General features: G+C 36.5%; 1 protein-coding gene across 1 annotated transcript in view; it reads right to left on the minus strand.

Moving 5' to 3' along the window:
* Window positions 1–8937: 8937 nt before the first annotated feature.
* The window catches only part of STT3B (STT3B, subunit of the oligosaccharyltransferase complex (catalytic)), a 106741-nt gene continuing 96179 nt past the window's right edge, over window positions 8938–19499 (minus strand). The window contains exons 15-17 of the mRNA XM_011985637.1: window positions 17135–17248; window positions 13443–13655; window positions 8938–10574 (exon numbers count right to left, since the gene is read on the minus strand). Of these exons, the coding sequence (XP_011841027.1) occupies window positions 10494–10574; window positions 13443–13655; window positions 17135–17248 (408 nt within the window). The 3' untranslated portion in view covers window positions 8938–10493. The remainder of the gene's footprint in view (window positions 10575–13442; window positions 13656–17134; window positions 17249–19499) is intronic.

Below are 19499 nucleotides of genomic sequence, written 5' to 3' on the forward strand. Positions count from 1 at the left end.
AAAGGAAACTTTTCTCCTTGTATTTCTTTTTATGACTATACTACTATCAACTTGTCTATTTTTAAGATTTAGAATCACTGGATATAGGAATATGTATATTGTCAGTTGCACTAATGCCGAAGTTTGCCATAGTGGTTTTCACCAGCAATATATGGCAGCTCGTTTTTGCATACCTTCTCCAATATTTATTTGTACAGTTTAGCCAATCTGGTGGGTAGTATGTTCATTTTCGTGTATTTATTTGCCATTTGGACTTTTTCTTCTGTCAAGGGCTAATAAAAGTATTTTGTTTTCCTAAGAGTTCTTTATATATTCTGGATATTAGTCCTTTATCAGTTATAGGTTGGGTGACAATATATCCTCATTTGCCCAAGATATCTAGTACGTGCCTGTGGTCCCAGGGTAATTAAAGGGCCATTGAACAAAGGCACAGAACTTGCACTACCAGATTTCAAGACTTACGGTAAACCTACAGTAATGAAGATGGTACACACTATTGGTGTAAGGAGACACGTACATATCAATAGAACCGAACAGAGAATCCAGAAATAGACCAACATTTTAAACAGATTTCTACAAATGTGCCAATTAAATGAGGAAAACAAGTCTTTTCAACAAATGGCGTTGGATCAGCAATTAAAAAACCCTAACACCTCAAAATCAAATACAAAAATTAACTCAAGACACAGTACAGATCTAAATGTGAGATAACTAACTTGATATTATAAAAAGGAGATATGAACTAGGTTTGCCCACTGACAGGTCTCTATTTTACTTTTTATATTCCCTTGGGGAAAGGGAGGTAACAAGAGCTACACTAGTCCCCATGTTCTGCAATGTTCGTTAGTGAAGTTTTTTCATTAATAGTTAAGTCCATCAAAACATGTTTAAAAATTTCCTTCCACAGGATACAGACTGGGCTCTGGTCCATGTAAATCTGAGTCTGTGGAAGGGAGAACACATGATATATCGTCTATCTAGCTTGTTTCAACAACTAAGTGTGCTGAGATTATGAGAATGCACTGTTTTCAGTCACTCTTGTTGCCATTTCATCTTTAGTTTTCATTGTCTTACTAGCTCCACTTTTCAGTGAAGCCAATTTCATAGGAGACATTTGATATTTTAATCAGTGCCCCCAAGCTGTTTTACCCAGGCTGGAGTGCAGTAGCATAATCATAGCTCACTGCAACCTTTAAGTCCTGGGCTCAAGCAATCTTGCCAGCTCAGTCTCTCAGGTAGCTAGGATTACAGGCACATGCCACCATGCCTGGCTAAGGCTATTTTTAAGATTTAGAAATAGAGGCCGGGCGCAGTAGCTCATGACTGTAATCCCAGCACTTTGGGAGGCTGAGGCGGGTGGATCACCAGGTCAGGAGTTCAAGACCAGCCTGACCAACATTTGAAACCCCCTCTCTACTAAAAATACAAAACAAATTAGCCAAGCATGGTGGCTGATGGCACATGCCTGTAAACCCAGCTACTCAGGAGGCTGAGGGAGGAGATTCGCTTGGACCCAGGAGGCAGAGGTTGCAGTGAGCTGAGATCGCACCACTGCACTCCAGCCTGGGCAACTGAGTGAGACTCCATCTCAAAAACAACAAAAAAAGATCAAGGTCATCCTGGCCAACATGGTGAAACCTCGTCTCTACTAAAAATACAAAAATTAGCTGGGTGTGGTGGCGTGCACATGTAGTCTCAGCTACTTGGGAGGCTGGGGCAGAAGAATCGCTTGAACCCAAGGAGGCAGAGGTTGGAGTGAGCCAAGATCGCGCCACAGCATTCCAGCCTGGCAACAGCAAGACTCTGTCTCAAAAAAAAAAAAAACCAAAAGGATTTAGAAATTGAAAATACAGCATTTTATTGGACTGTTTTTTCTAAGTAAAATTGAGATTGTGACTATCTCTGGGTGGCACAAAATTAGAACTGGCAATGTCTAGCTACTATACAGATAGTGAGGAAGATGTAAGAAACATTAAACATTAGATATGTTCTGCGATTCAAAGATCACAGATTTTATTGCTAATATTCCATTTTTAATAATAGGAATTTCTAATAATAGGGAGTTTTAACCAACTACCCAACTAACAACAATTAGAAAAGCTGAACAATACCCGCTTCAAAACTTAACCAAACCAAAGCAGTATTAGCAGGCCAGAATCAAGAAGACAAATTCTGAGGTAAGTTTGGCATTTGGGGCCATTTTCCCTTGGGAAACTGACAGAGTTGAATACCAATTTTAATGACTTTGTAGGACTATGAGGACAAATATTCCTATCTGCTTGGATGAAATCCTCAGAGAATTTCAGCCTGAGAATAATGAACTAGCCCTTATGGGGATGGCAGGCTAGCTTTGTATCTAATATTAATCCCTTCATAAATTGAATTAAGGTGTTTCTGGTTTATTAGCTCCCCTAGGTACCTGGCAAAAAAAAAAAAAAAATCTGTAAAGCATGGGCTGAACATAGTGGCTCATACCTGTAATCCAAGCTACTTAGGAGGCTGAGGTGGAAGGATCACTGAAATGTAGGAGTTGGAGGCTGCAGTGTCATACCACTGCATTCCAGCCTGAGTGACAGACCCTGACTCAAAAAAAAAAAAAAATCCTGTAAAGTAAAACACCTTAGGCCTAAACTGACTCACACAATTTCTTAAATATAACGTCTAAAACACAAACACATACCCATCAGAAGACCACAGGAACAACAAGCAGCAGAAAAAAAGACCCACTATGCAAGAGAAACAAGACCCACAAGAGCTCTAGATAATGGATTTATCAGATACAACTGAAACTATTCTATGTTAAATAGCCATAAGATTGGGAATTTCAGTGGGTCAGGTGTAAAGTCTAAAAAGAGACATAGCTGACTTAAGGAGTGAATGGAGAGGCAAAAAGAGAGGAGGGAGAGGGAGAGAGTGGAGAAATTACGAGTAAGAAGATCTAATTATGTTTAATTGGACTCTCAGAAGGAAAGTACTGAGAATAGGGGAAGAAGGAACATTTAAAGAGATAATGAGAACTTCAAAAAAAAACTGATGAAAACCAACAAGTCACAAAGTTAAAAGCTCAACAAATCCAAACTGGGATGTATTAGAAAAATAAAAAACATACATTATGTGAACACCATAACAATGCTGACATAATGCTATTATTAATCAGAAATAGGCTTTTAACAAAAAGTCTTATTAAAAATTGTCTGACATTTCTAAAAAGCTGACGGCTCAATTTACCAGTAAGATACAGGCTCCAAATGTGTATGAACTTGTTAATATAGAATCAAAACATATAAAGAAATTAATAATTCAAGGAGAAATACACAATCTATTATAATCGTGTGTGATTTCAGTACATTCTTCTCAGTAAACAACAAAATAGCCACAAAAGATTCAAACACTATGCCCAAGAATTGCCAAAAGAACACACATTGTTTTCAGGGACATATGGAGAAAAATTATATATATGTAAAATTATTTATGTTTGGCTGGGCGCAGTGGCTCACACCTGTAATTCTAGCACTTTGGGAGGCCGAGGCAGGTGGATCACCTGAAGGTCAGGAGTCTGAGACCAGCCTGGCCAACATGGTAAAACCCCATCTCTACTGAAAATACAAAAAATTAGCCAGGCATGGTAGAGGGTGCCTGTAATCCTAGCTACTCAGGAGGCTGAAGCAGAATTGCTTGAACCCAGGAGACAGAGGTTGCAGTGAGCTGAGATCATGCCATCGCACTCCAGCCTGGGCAACAAGAGCAAAACGTTGTCTCAAAAAAAAAAATAAATAAAAAATTCAAAACACATTTACTTATGTCTTTGAAAGCACCGTGTGCTCACTTGACCCTATGTTTTATTGGCAAAATATAATAATATTCTATATGTTTATAAATTGGCCATAAGTCGAGTCACAGAGCAAGCCTCAACCAATTTCAAAGGATTAAAATTATAGAGTCTCTGACTACAATTCAACAAAGGTAGAAGTTGATAATAAAAGTATATTAGAAAACCACCATATTTGGAAATTTTTACAAAGTACATGTAAATAACCCATGGTTTTAAAAAAGAAGTACAATGGAAATTAAATATACATTTAACTTAATGACATTTAGTCACCTCAAAACCTGTGAGAATGGAGGTTAAATTATGCTTGGAGTAAATCTGTAACAGGACATTAAGAAAGAAAAAATCAACACACCAAGTTTAAAAGAATATTGCCCTCCACCTACCCCAAGGAAATGGCACAAAATAATGAATTAACACTGTAGAAAACATTAAAGTGAGGAGGTGGTCTTTGAAAGAAAAAAAACAGCTAATAAAATCGATGTAAAGGGGAAAAAAAAAAAAAAAAACGTGCCAAGGAAAATCGGGGAAAAAAATGTGTGTATGGCAGAGGTTGGGGGAAAGAAGTATGAATTCAAGGGGGAAAAAAATGCAATATTTATAATTAAAAGGGAACACCAATAGAAACTGCAGACATTAAAACAATTAAGTGATACTGTTAACAAGTTTACTTTAACCGAATTGAAATTTTAGATGAATTCCTTGAAAACAACTCACCAAAATGGCAACAAGGAGTAAAAAACTGAAATAATCCTGTATCTGTGAAACGTAATCTGTAATTAAAAGCATTTGCAACAGAACTCCAGGCCCAAATGGTCTCACCAGTAAATTTCACCAAGCATAAATCACTATTCCAGGAATACAAGTTTCATTTAATTTAACCTTGTGAACAAAGTCTCTGTAATTCGTGTACCAGATTAAAGAAGAAAAATCAGCATCATCTCAATGAAGGAAGGAAAAAACTACTTGAGAAACAAAAACTACTCATGATTAAAAAACTCACAGCAAACAGTAATGTCCTTAATCTGATCAAAGATATCTATAGAAAATATACAGCAAACAAACTTAAAGGGTGAAATGTCAAAAGCTACCCCTGTGAGAGAAGAAAGCAAGATGTTGCCTTTTCTTTGCAGTACTATACTGGGTGTGTGTCCTAGCCAGTGAAGCAAAGCAAGAAATATAAATATATAACGTTTAGAAAAGGAGAAATAAAATTGTCATTATTCCCAAGTTATGTTCACAACAAAAAAAATCTGAAATTGTTAAGAGGAAGTTTAGTAATTTCAACATATAAAAATCAACTATTTTTACATGCTAAGAAATACAAAATCTAATTTTATAAGATAGTATTTATTTAAAAAATAACATACACCTTGGAATGAAAGTTATGAAAATGTGCAAGGTCTTCAAAAGCAATAAAACAGAAACTAAAGGCCTGCATAAATGGAAGGATATGCCACGGGGTTCATGGACACGAGACTCAATATTTTAAAGATGTTCATTTTCCCCAAATGATCTATATATTCACTGCCAAATCAAAAGCTCAACAGCGTTGTTTTTTTTTTGTTTTTGTTTTGGTGGAACTTAACCTGATTCTACAATTTGTATGAAAAAGCAAGGCAAATTAAGGAACAATGGAGGGAGAGATGGACTTACTCTACCATATTTTCTGAATTATCTTAAAGCTATATGTTAAGTCAACACACACAGAGCTCTATGGAATATAACAGAGGGTCTAGAAACAGATGCATATATGGACATATGACTTACTACAAAAGGGATAGTGAAGAGCTGTAGGAAATGAACTGTCTTTTCAATAAATGGTGCTGGGTCATTTAGATTTACATATGCCAATAAAACCCCTTAAAACAAAAACAATTCACATTGTACTCAACAAATGAATTATAGGCGGACTGCAAAGCTAAGTATAAAAAGTAGAACAATAAATTTTCTGGAAAACACAGCAGACCATATGGCTTCAAGTGAGGAAAAGATTTTGTATAGATATACAAGAGATGGAAATAGACTATATTAAAATTATTAATTCCTAGGCAATTTGCAACACAAATGAAGGCCTTATATACAACAAGACAAATAATTCCTATTAACAAAATAAATTAAACAGGACAAATGTATCAGAATCAACACCTTATAAAAGAGAGATCTCTAAATGGCCAATCTTATTAACCTAGAAATATCAAACTAAACATGATGACAAATCATTATTCACCCACCAGAAAGGCAAAATCTAAAAAATGACAAGGGTTGATTGGGATATGGAAGTAACCCATCGATTCCACTTTTAGGTAAACACCCACAGAAATATACGCATATAAGCACCAAGGGAGATGTAAAAGAGTATTCCTTTAGCACTGTTGGTAATATCCTCAAACTGGAAACAATGTAAATACCCTTTAACAACAGAATGGATATGTGTATGTGAAAGCAAACTACAGACACACACAAGGAATACTATATATATATCAATGAAAACAAAAAAAAGTGTAGCTGCAATAACCTTGATGTATTTCACAAATACTGGGCAAAAGACGACAGATATAAATAATACATACTCTATTATTCCATTTCTATAGTTAAATAGATGCACCTCAACATGTTTAGAGAGAAATACTGAAGTGGTAAAACCATAAATCAAAGTACCAATAAACACCAGTATAATGATTACCTTTTGGAGAGGGAAGTGGGACAGGATAGTGACCACAAAGGGTCATGAGGAAACTTCTGGAGTACTGGCACTGTTCTGTTCTCTTGACCTGTGTCATGGCTACAAAGTTGCTCACTTTGCACTAATTCACTAAGTTGACCCCTGAACAATGACCGCCAGTCAAAAATTCACATAAAACTTTGAGTCTCCCAAAACATAACCAGTAATAGGCTATAAAACAGTGGTGTCACATAGGGTGTTTTAAGTGGATGCTAGCAACACTTGAGCTCACAACAGCAACAGGAGATGGCTAATTACTATAGTACAGTACGTATTTTATGCAGTTATGATTTAATATGCCTTTACATTGGTTTACATTTCTCAACTGTGAATGGCGCCATGTACTCAGTAAGCTTAAGTTTTGATAAATCTTAACATATGATATAGACTTGTATATATTTTATGGCAGTAAATGATAAAATAGTAGTACCTAGGCCAGGTGCAGTGACTCACGCCTGTAATCCCAGCACTTTGGGAGGTCATGGCAAATGGATCACTTGAAGCCACGAGTTCAAGATAAGCATGGCCAACATGATGAAACCCCATCTCTACTAAAAATACATAAATTAGCCAGGGATGATGATGGGCACCTGCAGTCTCTGCTGCTTGGGAGGCTGAGGCACGAGTATCGCCTGAACCTAGGAGGTGGAGGTTGCAGTGAACCGAGATCACGTCACTGTACTCCAGCCTGAGTGAACGAGCAAGACTGTCTCAAATCAACAGCAAAAAAGTAGTATCTATATACTTTGTGCATTAATCACATAGCTTTTTCTTTAAAAATATTTCTAGGCTAATTTGCAAGCTTTTTCCAAATTGCTGTAAATCTCCAAAAAATGTTTCAATACATTATATAAGCCTTTTTGAGACAGCGTCTCACTGTGTTGCCCAGGCTGCAGTGCAGTGGCGTGATCTCGGCTCACTGCAACCTCTGCCTGCCAGTTTCAAGCAATTCTCCAGCCTCGGCCTCCAGAGTAGTTGGGACTACAGGCGCCCACCACCACGCCCGGCTAATTTTTGTATTTTTAGTAGAGACGGGGTTTCACCATGTTGGCAAGGCTGGTCTCAAACTCCTGACCTCAAATGATCCGCCCGCCTCGGCCTCCCAAAGTGCTGGGATTACAGGTGTGAGGCATCGTGCCCGGCCAAATTTTTTCAATTTATTGAAGAAAATCCATTTGTGCAACTCATGTTATTCAAGGGTCAACTGTACATCTTCACGTTCTGTGTGTTACATTTCACAATAAAAATAAGACATCATGACATTTCATTACTGTTTTTGGTCTGTCTCAATTTCCTACCATGTCCATGGCAGACAGCTGTTGAGCGCAACACTTATTCATTACTCCACCTATCTCGATTGAGAATTATGGGCAACATGGGAAAACCCGCATTAAGCAGCAGCAGCTACAGTAAGATGAAAAGAGTTCTGGAGACTGGTTGCACGACAATGTAAATGTACTTCACTATTGAGCTGCGTACTTTAAAATGGTTAAGTTGGTAAATTTTATTTAATATCTATTTTACAATTAATTTTTTTAAAAAGGAGAAACAGCTCCAAATTTCATGATCTTACAGCCCCTTGGCTATGGAAACTCACTACAGGACGCTTTTATACTATTTTAGTCCTCCAATCACTTGGTCATGGCCTAGAATGCAAATGAATTAAAACTCCACAACTATAAACTCAAGTAGGTTACAATGTAAGTCTTAAAAGTGAATTTTGTCTTTGGAGTTGCTGCCTTGCTGCCTTATTTATACTACAAAGCACTACAGCCTAAAAGCTATTTTATAGTCTAAAACTTCACGGCCACGATCCTTAAGTTCCTTTGGTGTACAATGTTAGTGACTACACAAGAAATGAATTAAGAGATCTAAAGAATATTTTGAGTCAATTATCCTACATTCCAATGTATTCAAACTACTATTCACTTTTGTGTTACAAGTGCTTAAACAGTTACAATATGGTATTTTACTGACAAGATACACTGAACCAAAATGTTGTTTCCTGAGAAAGGTGAGGGGTCTTTCCTTTGAGATTTGTCTAATAAGAAAATTCTATACTGAGACGACATTTCATTACCAGAACTTCATGGATGGTTTTGTTAGGTTCCTATCCTTATTTACATAGAGATAAAACTCCTAGTTGGCTAGGTGTTTCCCCTCCCCAAATCCCTTCCAAAACAAAAAACCAAAAACCCAAAAAACCGAGATTTTCATTCCAGGGTAAAAGGTGGCAAAATAACTTGGTCTAAGATGAAATAATCTTAACGTATTTCTTTCCACACATTTTCTTTAAAACCTTTGTGATAGTGAACAAGGAAGAAGGAGGTACGTGTTCAGTACTAATTCCTTTCAAAACCAAAAAATTTGTAAAAAACAACGCTTAACACAAAATTTGAATTAACTTTATTTCCCCTACAGTCAACAACTTCTCTGCATTGAATTTTAAAGCAACAAAGTAAAATAAAATCCCCCAAATGACAAGGTATCAGAAATCCAGACTTCGTTACACTCTATTTGTGAAAATGTTCAGCCATTTTATTGTTCTGTAAAAGAACCATCATCTGGGTCAAAAATGAATTCTATAAATCAAAGAATATTCTACACCTTGGAAAAGAAAATCAGCAGTAACATTCTCACTGAACATTGTAAATTACATTTTTCTTCATAAAAGGTACATACTATTCTGCACTTTTCCACCAAAAGCAGTGGTGTGTTATGCTTGTTATATAAAAAAAAGTTCTATCCTGTGGCAGGAAAAACCCTTTCTCTTTCACTTTTACTAAACAACTGGAGAAAATGTTCAAGTCTGTATAAAGTTGCCTATAAGCTGGAAAGTGAACTTGTTCAATCTCCATTTACATTTTAGTGCACTTTTTGACAATTGTCACATTTTTAATAAAAGTAAGAAAATGCATATAGCACTAAAGAGTGTTTCATCAAATGCTTAAGGGATTAAAACACATGGAGCAGAGAACAAAATCACTGTGATGGATGAAACTGTTTTAAAATAAGAAAAGTCCAGGCAAAGTTGTTACAAGTCTTTTGCCGTTTCGATGAGTCACAGAAAATGAACTTCGGACACCTGTCCACTTTAAGGGTTTTTTCCTTAATCTTTTGCATGTAAACATAGTGCTAACTTCAGTACTAAGATACCAAAACCCCATCCTGGCAAGCAACATCCTGTGTAGTTGCCATGATTTCCAAAGAATATAAATTTAGCCCTTGAATGAACAATGTATGAAATCTGCTCTGTAAGTACCTGGTGAAAACAACTGCTAACAGCAGTAATAATGTGTCAACATAAAAAAACTACTTGAATCAATTAGCTACTCAGAGGTCCATCTTTGAAACAGCAGCTTCTTCTCAGAGCAAACAGTAAGCAATAGAAAATGTACATTTGATGAAACATTCTTTGCATTGGAGAAACATGAAAATAAATATAATTCAAGGAAGTATAATTATTTTTCTAATGTCTTTCTCAGACCTGTACTAGTTTACTGGTTCAAGAAGCTCTCATCACCTTTTGTCACTTGTATTTTACATATTGCTATTTGGGTAATTCAAATAAAATGCAGGTCTTGTAAAAGAATAAAAACATTGACAAGTATGCATGTGCCAGGGACCAAATTAGAGGGTTCTTTGGTGCAATTAGTCCAAATTCTCAGATTTGAAGGATAATATGTACCAATAAAAAAAAATCTGCTGCTAAACATTTACAGCAGTGCTCTGTCTTGCTTCACATTAGAAATCGAAAACAGCTGTTCTCAACAAGCCAATTTTATTTTTTTAATCAGGCATTGCCAGAAAATTTTGTATATTAACCCGGACCAGTGATGGTTCTGTACCCTCTGTTGCTGTGAAACACGACATGAGCTAAAGGCAAAGACCGGTTCTCACAAGGACAACTGCTTCAAGTTAGGAACCAGAACAGTGCATTTAAACAGTCTTCTTAGATATTTTCTTGCCTTTCTTAAAAACCAGCTTATTTTTAATGTAGCCACGCTTCCTTTTGGTAGTCTATAAAAAAAAAACACACATAGTATTAATGCAGGTTTCTTACTGATTAAAAAATCTATACACACACATCGTTTACTGCACTATGACAACTTAGTAAGCTCTTTGCTCTTCTTGTGACTGTATTCCTTGAATAGTTCAGTGAATGCCATTAAACTGTTAGTGGTGTTTCTTACCTGAGTACACTAACACATCCAAGGTGAAAGGACTAGGTTCCTAGACATCCTCACCATCAAGTGAATGAATCTTCAGTTCTCTTCTCAACCACAAAGTGCTGAGCTGTAATTATTCAACTTTCCAGGCAAGAGAGAATACGTAACACTAGACTAAGGAATCAGAAATGGTAATGCTGCTCCTGGGTTAGCCTCCAGGAAATTAGGTGTGTGCCAGAAAAACAAGTTAATTTAGTAACTCTTAAGAGTCCCTGTTTTCTGTAAAATGAACATGACTGTAACCATCTATAAAACTGAGAGATATAATCACTTGGCACATTCTCTAAAAATAATCTTTTAGGTAAGAAAATAAGCAATTGAAAATGTAAAGCAAAACAACATTCCTTCAGTTTCATACATCTTTTAAAAATAAAATATTTTTCTTAACAATTCAGTATCCCACTAAAATACTTTTAATAGATGTTTCCTAGTATTAGAAATAAATTACTGCAAATGTAGTGGTACAAATTTCTGCAAAAATATTTATGTTAGAACCCTATAGGATAAATCATAGGCACATATGTCTTTCAATCTGATACACAGCCTGAGATATTGAAGACAGCAAATACTTTTTGAAAATAAGTAATTTAATGCAGCGTCAAAGCTCTGGGTTAACAGAGGCAAAAGACTCCAGAGACTGACCACTCAATTCAATTTTCACATTTAAATACAACTCTCAGAGGTTTCAGAAACTGGGTAAATCCTGCATCATGTTCCTTTACTCATGATGTTCAATTCAAGACAATTTATAGTAGTTTCTAACAGGGATGAGAACACAAGGCAAAATGCAATCTTTCTTAAGGTACTAAAAATTAGCTACTGCTAACTAGTTAACCCCATTATGTTACCTTAGTATTGAACTGATTTTATTAAGGCAAATAGTAAGAAACTTCAGAGGGTACAATTTTTAAAAATTCAAACCAGATCTAGTAGTTCCTATATTATCATTACATCCAGATTCTAACAGGATACTTTTTCTATGAGGTCTTATGATGTGCCCCAGGAATACTCAAGTGTGTAATAGCCCTCAGGGTGCTTTTCTCCTACTGGCAGTGAACCATGCCAAAAAACCTTTTCTGCAGCCTGGACTATAATTTCTAGCACCTTAGTCATGCCGGCTTTGTGATGGCCGGTAAACTCTCAGAATGCATGCTGTTATGTATACCCTCCTCCTCCAAAGTCAAAACCAGGGTAGAGAAAGGAAAGTATAAAAAGCATTCCTTCACAGTGCTAGTACAAAACATCTAAACCATGGAAACCAGAACGTCAAAATATGTTATTGGCTACCAGAATATATGTTTTGGGCACACAAGACAGATTATGTTTTATTTATCCATTCACATTTATTTTGGGAAAATGATGGGAAGGCAAAAGAGGTCAAATTAAGAAAATTCACTGCCTTTGGGGTCTATATCATCAGACAAGTTCAACAGCCCTCTTTCCGCATAAAAAGTACACCTTAGTTATACTTAGATATCTTAGGAGTAACTGCTTTGAGACTAGCAGCATTTGCCTTGTGTACTGGTGTGACTCACCAGTTTCTCCTACCTCATAGCTGTGACAATCATCTGATTTCTTAATGTTATTTTACCTAAAGATGATGAGTTTTCTATGACTAACACAATGAATGTCAGCTCTGTGTGACATCTTTAAATACATTAGTCTAGATTTGGTAATTTACATCTGGCACATAAAATATTCATATAAAAAGCTTCCACTGACATATCACACCATTAATACTCAGCACTTTTATAGTACAAATTAAAATCATCTGTATTTTGAATATATTTGATGTATATTTTAATAAACAAAAAGTTAAGACAGTTGTTTCAATGATATAAAATAGCTGATCTATGTAAACCTAAGCATCCTTAAAAAATGAGAACTGTAGTCTAATAATAATCAGTATTGTAAGCATAGTACCTTATAATGAACCTTAACATTTTATCTGACTGTTCATTACTTCTTATTTCCTAGTGCTGGACAACCTATATAAATACTCATTTTTAGTCATCTTTTATAGCAAAGATTATAGATCTATTTGGCTTAAGTAAGCAATAATGACCCCCAATGAAATACTTCTTATCTTATATAGTATTTATTAGAAAAGAACTGCAGTAGTCTCGTAATTCCTGCCTATAAGCTTTGTCACAATTACATAAAAAAATAATTATCTTAAATGATTTTTTTTGGGCTTCAGAAGGACTCACCCAATTCAAACCTATTCTTTATTCAATGAATAACAGAGTAATACCATACTCAGAATGGAACACGAAGATGCAATATAAATTTGCTCTGCTCAAAAGATGAAGAACTATTCATAATTATTTTACTTGAGAATTTAGCATTTTTACTTTCATACAGGTTTGGAAAGCGATGGCCACAGCTACATCTTACTTCACAAGTAAGTCTTACCAGTGGGAATAGCACAAACCAAAGCCAGAAGGCCTCTGGAAAAATCTCAGCTTGGGATATCTGAAGTGCTCAGTTTGAAAGGAATGCTCCTAGCAGGCTAGCCTGATATTTAGTTTGTATTAATATAGAAGCCACAGTCTTTATAAATCTGGCAGATGGAAATTTATTGCAATTTCCAGAAATTCTTTTTCATACAAACCAACCAACCTTAAGTTACCCTTTAATGCCTTCACTTGGCACCCACCTTCTTTGACAAATACTTCTGTTTTGGGAAAATGTTGGTGACTCGAGGTTTGTGATCTAATGTCTCCCTGTTATCAGGTGCTTTTACTTTATATATCCTAACAAGCCAGTGTTCTGATGTAAAGGCTTCTTCCAAATGCTTGAATTTAATGTCCTTATTTCCAATCTCAGCATTACGTGTTCGGTCAAAACCTGGGGGTGTACGAAAATCCAGCTGCAAAAGTAACATTATTACTGGGTGTTAACCACATTGGAAAACATTCAGTGTTATAAGACAGTAAATGTTATCATTACAGTAATACCTTCTCCCTTTAAACTAGGAAAACAATCAAGTAATCCATCTTAATAGTTCTCATGTATTGCTAACTAGACAGGAAGAAATCAGGAAGAGAGAAACTAAGTACATCAGAGTAAGGATTTCACAAAGTCCTTAGAGTAGATGAGCATCCTAAAGGCATTAAAAAAAAACCCCACACACATACACCCCAAAACATAGAAATGAAATCTATCAAAGCTCTTTTTATAGGTATACAGACAGAACACACCCAAGGGGCTTCTTTTTTCAGGGCCTTGCACTATCCTCTCTGCCTGGCATGTTCTTCATTCAGCTATTTTGCATGGCTGGCTCCTTTACCACCCACTTCAGGGAAATATTTTCTTGAGATTAGTGACTGACAAATCTCCTTTATTGTTTCCTTAGAGCATCTTGTTCTAATAACATACATTATCAACATCTTTACTTACACTAAAAATTACCTGTATCTTCGACTGGGATGTAAAAATGTCTTTATCTTATTCAAAGTGTAGCTTTATATCCCAATTATTATTTGTTAAAGAAATGCACAAGTAAGCAAGAGATACTACATTCCGAAAGTGGGAACTACAAAGGAGGCCAAATAAAAAAACCAAATCGTCAAAGGATTTATGAGGGATAAAAAGGGAAAACATAGGGAGGGAAGGAGACTTTAAGAAATTCTCAGACTGTCTTGGTGTGGTGGCTCACACCTGTAATCCCAGCACTTCGGGAGGCTGAGGCAGGAGGATGGGCTGAGCCTAGGAGTTCAAGACTAGCCTGGGCAACATAGCAAGATCTTGTCTTTACAAAACACACAAAAATTAACTGGGCATGGTGGTATGTGCCTGTAGTCCCAGCTACTCAGGAGGGGAGGTGGGAGGATCAACTGAGCTCAGGAGGTCATGGCTGTAGTGAACCATGATTGCACCACTGTACTCCAGGATGGGCCACAGAGTGAGATCCTGTCTCAGGGGAAAAAAAAAAAAATTCTCAGACTAAGTTTATGTTGACATACAAATCTAGCATAAGTAAATTAACTTTTTTCCCCTTTTTTTTTTTAAACAGAGACTGGGTTTCACCATTTTGCCCAGGCTGGTCTCGAACTTCTGGGCTTAAGTAATCCTCCCACCTCATCTCCCAAAGTTCTGGGATTACAGGTGTGAGCCACCAGGCCTGGCCAAACTCAACTTTAAAACAAACATGAAAACCAGCTCTCCTTCAAATAGTGAATTACTTGTTCTTGTTTATCTATATGATAGCAAAAGTTATACTTCATATTTTAACCACATATTATTCTTGAGTCAGGTAGGCATCAAAATGAATGTATGCTGGGAACATGGCTTAAAATTACTGATAAATTTAAAAGAGAGGAAGAAAACGGTCCTTTGATGTGATCAGTAGTGAGCACAGAAACTAGCAACAAGCCAATCAGAAAATATGTTTTCTGGGGTAACTGATTATTATAGCCAATGTGCTTCTTTCTTAGCAAGAGTTTAAAGACCAAAGTGTGGCTTTCAAAAGAAACTATAAACACAAATAAAAACCTAAATCTAGATTATCATCTGCTTTTTTTAAAGTCACCTACAAAGTAATTCCAAGTGAATAATGATAAAATATAATCCACTTGGAATTACTTGAAGCAACACAACAAACAGGAACACAGTATACGCTAACTATTCTGAAACCAAGTGAATATTCCAGTCCATGTTAGCCACAAAGATGGTGTTTTAGAAAAGGGTAAAACTTTGGGTCGGATGTGGTGGCTCATGCCTATAATCCCAGCACATTGGGAGGCCAAGGTGGGGGGAATCACACGGTTAGATCGAGACTATCCTTGCTAACATGGTGAAACCCTATCTCTATTAAAAATACAATTAGCCAGGTGTGGTGGCAGGCGCTTGTAGTCCCAGGAGAATGGCATGAACCTGGGAGGCGGAGCTTGCAGTGAGCCGAGATCACGCCACTGCACTCCAGTCTGGGCAACAGAGCAAGACTCCCTCTCAAAAAAAACAAAAACAAACAAACAAACTAAAAACCAAAAAACAAAAAAAACCCAGTAACACTTGATTCACAAATTGAAGTCCAAACATACCCCTTTAGTTTTGATAGTTATCCTGATTTGCAATGATAGTATAAAATTAAGCAAGCAATTTTTCCTCTGCTTTATTATCAACTTAACCAGAGAGCAATACAGAAATAAGCACTTTTCAGTGAAACTAACAGTACGAAGATAGTAATTTGGGACAGACACTTATAACAAAGGACAGATTAACAATAGCAAAACAAATTTATTAAGACGCTCAGCGCACATTATGCAGGAGAAATCTCAATGAAAAGGAACTCAAAGCAGTGGCTTAGAACTCTGGCTTATATAGCATGCTCAACAAAGAACAATACATTTGTGGAGAAAGGACAAAGGAAAGTGGTTTTAGGCCTCCAAGATGGGAAAGTAGAAGGGTACATATATGATAAACTAATGGAGTAAGTTTTGTTTGCAGATTCCTCTGGTGCTTTCTCTGGGCTGATAAGAGTCTTAAGAGTTGCCTCCAGTAAAGGAGAATTTATATTCTGCCTTTAGGTAGAAAAGAGGTTAGACAGAGCTTTTTCTCTGTTTGCTGCTTCTAAATTGCCTTCAGCTCAAAATTAACTTTTATGTCAAAGAGGCATATTTTGGGGTGACATATTCTGGTTTCCTTAAAAATCAAGTCATCAATCCAAGCACCATTATTTACAAACAAGAAAAGAACCAAGTGGAATCCAAGGCAGATACAAACTGTCTGAGAGTTACATGACTTGACAGAACCTGATCGAAAACACAGGTATTATGACATCAAGTCCATTGTTTCTTCTTTCTGCCACAGTGCCTCTTTACACATTCACTCACTTTGTAGACCCTTAAGCTTTTGTACCACATCATTCTAATTTACTAGAAAACTCTGACTCAGACAGCTCTAGCTATTTGTGGTAATGGAGAACAGGGAGAGAGTGAACATCCGAAGTGACTATTTACTTCAATTCTTTAATTTTAAGCTTTTCTCCACCAAGCAGCAAAGTGACGTACCTAAGACACCACACTGTTTCCTAGCTAGGAGAACTCTTCTTGGAGAACAATACTTTCCAAAAGCATAAGGTCTAAAGGTGAGATGGCAAGCAAAGATTGGATTTGAGGCTACTGTTAATAAATATGTTAGAAAGAAGTCCTTGATCTAAAATTTTATTTTCTAATTTCTCACATATTAGTTTCAGAAATCTAAATTTAATGAAAAAAAGACTATTAGACAACCACATTTCTCTTCAGCACAATCAAAACATCATTATCCTGTTTTCTAGAGGCAAATAAGACTATGTTTTAAATATTATTTTGAATGGAAAATTAGAGGAAAATGGATTTAACTAACCTGCATTTCTCCAAATCTGTAGTACGACATTTTATACATAAGGCAATTCAACAAAGTAGGGGATCCTGCTTTGTCTACACGGAATTCTCCCTGTGGGGTAAAATAGTCACTTTCCTACAAGGAAGAAACCGGAAGTTCCATATTAGTTCAACTTAACATATTCAAACCTATAGTTTCCTCTTTTCATTTCCCCATAAGAATAAGCTTTTGAGGTATCATTATAAAGCCATATTCAGTTACACCTCAAAAAAATAAATCCCACCAGACTTTAAACCATGTTATAAGGCCTTAATTATTATCATTTTTGAGACAAGTTCTTGTTCTGTCATCCAGGCTGCAGTGCAGTGGCATGACTGTGGCTCACTGAAGCCTTAACCTCCTGGACTAAAGCAATCCTCCCATTTCAGCCTCTCAAGTAGCTGGGACTACAGGCCCACAGCACCATGCCCAACTAATTTTTGAATTTTTTTTGTAGAGACAGGGTTTCACCATGTTGTCCAGGCTGGTCTTGAACTACTGGGCTCAAGTGATCGGCCTCCCAAAATGCTAGGATTATAGACATGAACCACCGCGCATGGCCACTGTCGTAATTTAAACAGACTGGTACCAACACCATGGCTTAATACCAGGCAGGGCTGGCTCTCTCAATTACCCATCCTCATCTCTGTTACTCCTTTTCAGAGTTTTCTTAAGTGTTCTAGCTAAATTTTTCCATATGAACTCTAAATTCGGCTTCTTTAATTGGGGAGCAGAATGTTAAAAAAACTGTGGTAATTTTTTTTGGGTTAACTAATAAATTAACCTCTATGAGGAACAATTTTGGCACTCTAGGTAAAAAAATGTAATTTCTGAGTCAGAAATTCCTTTTCTAGGAATTAACGCTACAGAGATACTTGTATATGGCCAAAATAGTGAATGCAGAAAGTTATTATGCATTGTTCATAAGACCAAAATATTGGAAACAATCTAAATTCCATCAGTGGGGACAGGTTAAATAAATCACGGCACACATACAAAACATGCAACATACTGTGCAAATGTAAACAAAGGAATGAAGAAGCTCTCCATATTCTAATACAGAAAGATCACCAAGACATATTATGAAGTGAACAGGGTATATAACTTGCTAGAAGTAAAAATCACAAGAAAATAACCAGTGATGACCAGGGACTTTTCCCTCTCTATTTTTAACTGACAAATAAATTTGTGTATATTTATGCTGAAGATCATGTTTTGAAATATGCACTGTGAAATGGCTACATCAATCTAACATATGCATCAATCATATTTATTTTGTTGTAGTGAGAACACTGAAATATCTACTCTCTTAGCAACTTACAAGTATATAATGCATTGTTATTAACTATAGAGGAACTTTCTGGGTTTTTTTTGGGGGGGGTAGACTTGTTTGTATATCCTCTTATACTTTATTTTTGAACCACACAAAGAGGGGTAGACATTTATTGTATATCCTCTTATACTTTACTTTTGAACCATATTACTGTATTATCTATTCATAAAGTTTAAAAATAATTTAAGATGCACAGAAATTTAGGATTTCTGTATATATTCATGTTCAAAGCATACATTTAGAAACAGTGATCTATCACATGTCACAGTTTTAACACTACTAAAGCAAATCCACAAATAAAAACCACACACTGGGAGAATTAAATTTCAGAAGATTAATACAAAGAAATAATGTTTACTAATCAGTTAAGGGAAACATTACAGCATTGACATTTTTGATCAGGGAATCTGAGGCTTTACTTCATCCCCATTACCTGACACCTGCATATATTTTCCCAAGATTCCTTTATTCTGCATCAGTGGCAATTACTCTTATCTTTTGTGCCTTCATCATGTAAAAGCACAATGCTGGATGTCCATCTTAGCTCACAATTTAGTAAAAGAGGTAAGACAGACTCCAATACAAAACAGCAGTGGTTCCCAACCTTTCTGGCACCAGAGACCGGTTTTGTGGAAGGCAATTTTTCCACGGATGGCTGGGGGCTGGTGGTTTCTAGATGAAATTGTTCCCCCTCAGATCATCGGGCATTAGTTAGATTCTCATAAGGAACATGCGCAGTTCACAATAGGGTTTGTGCTCCTATGAAAATCTAACGCTGCCGCTGGTCTGATAGCAGGCAGAGCTCAGGCGGCAATGCTCGCTCACCTGCCCCTCACCTCCTGCTACGTGGCCCAGTTCCTAACAGGCCACGGACCAGTGCTGGTCCGCGGCCTGGGGTCTGGGGACTCCTGCAAAACAGGTACAAATAATTTGGTGATGAGTACAGACGTTGAGTATACCAGAAAAGGGCTTTCAGAGAGGGGACAAGTCTGTGGCAGGGAAAGTATTCCAGGA

Source organism: Mandrillus leucophaeus, unplaced genomic scaffold (genome assembly GCF_000951045.1).
Source record: "Mandrillus leucophaeus isolate KB7577 unplaced genomic scaffold, Mleu.le_1.0 Scaffold107, whole genome shotgun sequence".
Taxonomy (NCBI): Eukaryota; Metazoa; Chordata; class Mammalia; order Primates; family Cercopithecidae; genus Mandrillus; species Mandrillus leucophaeus.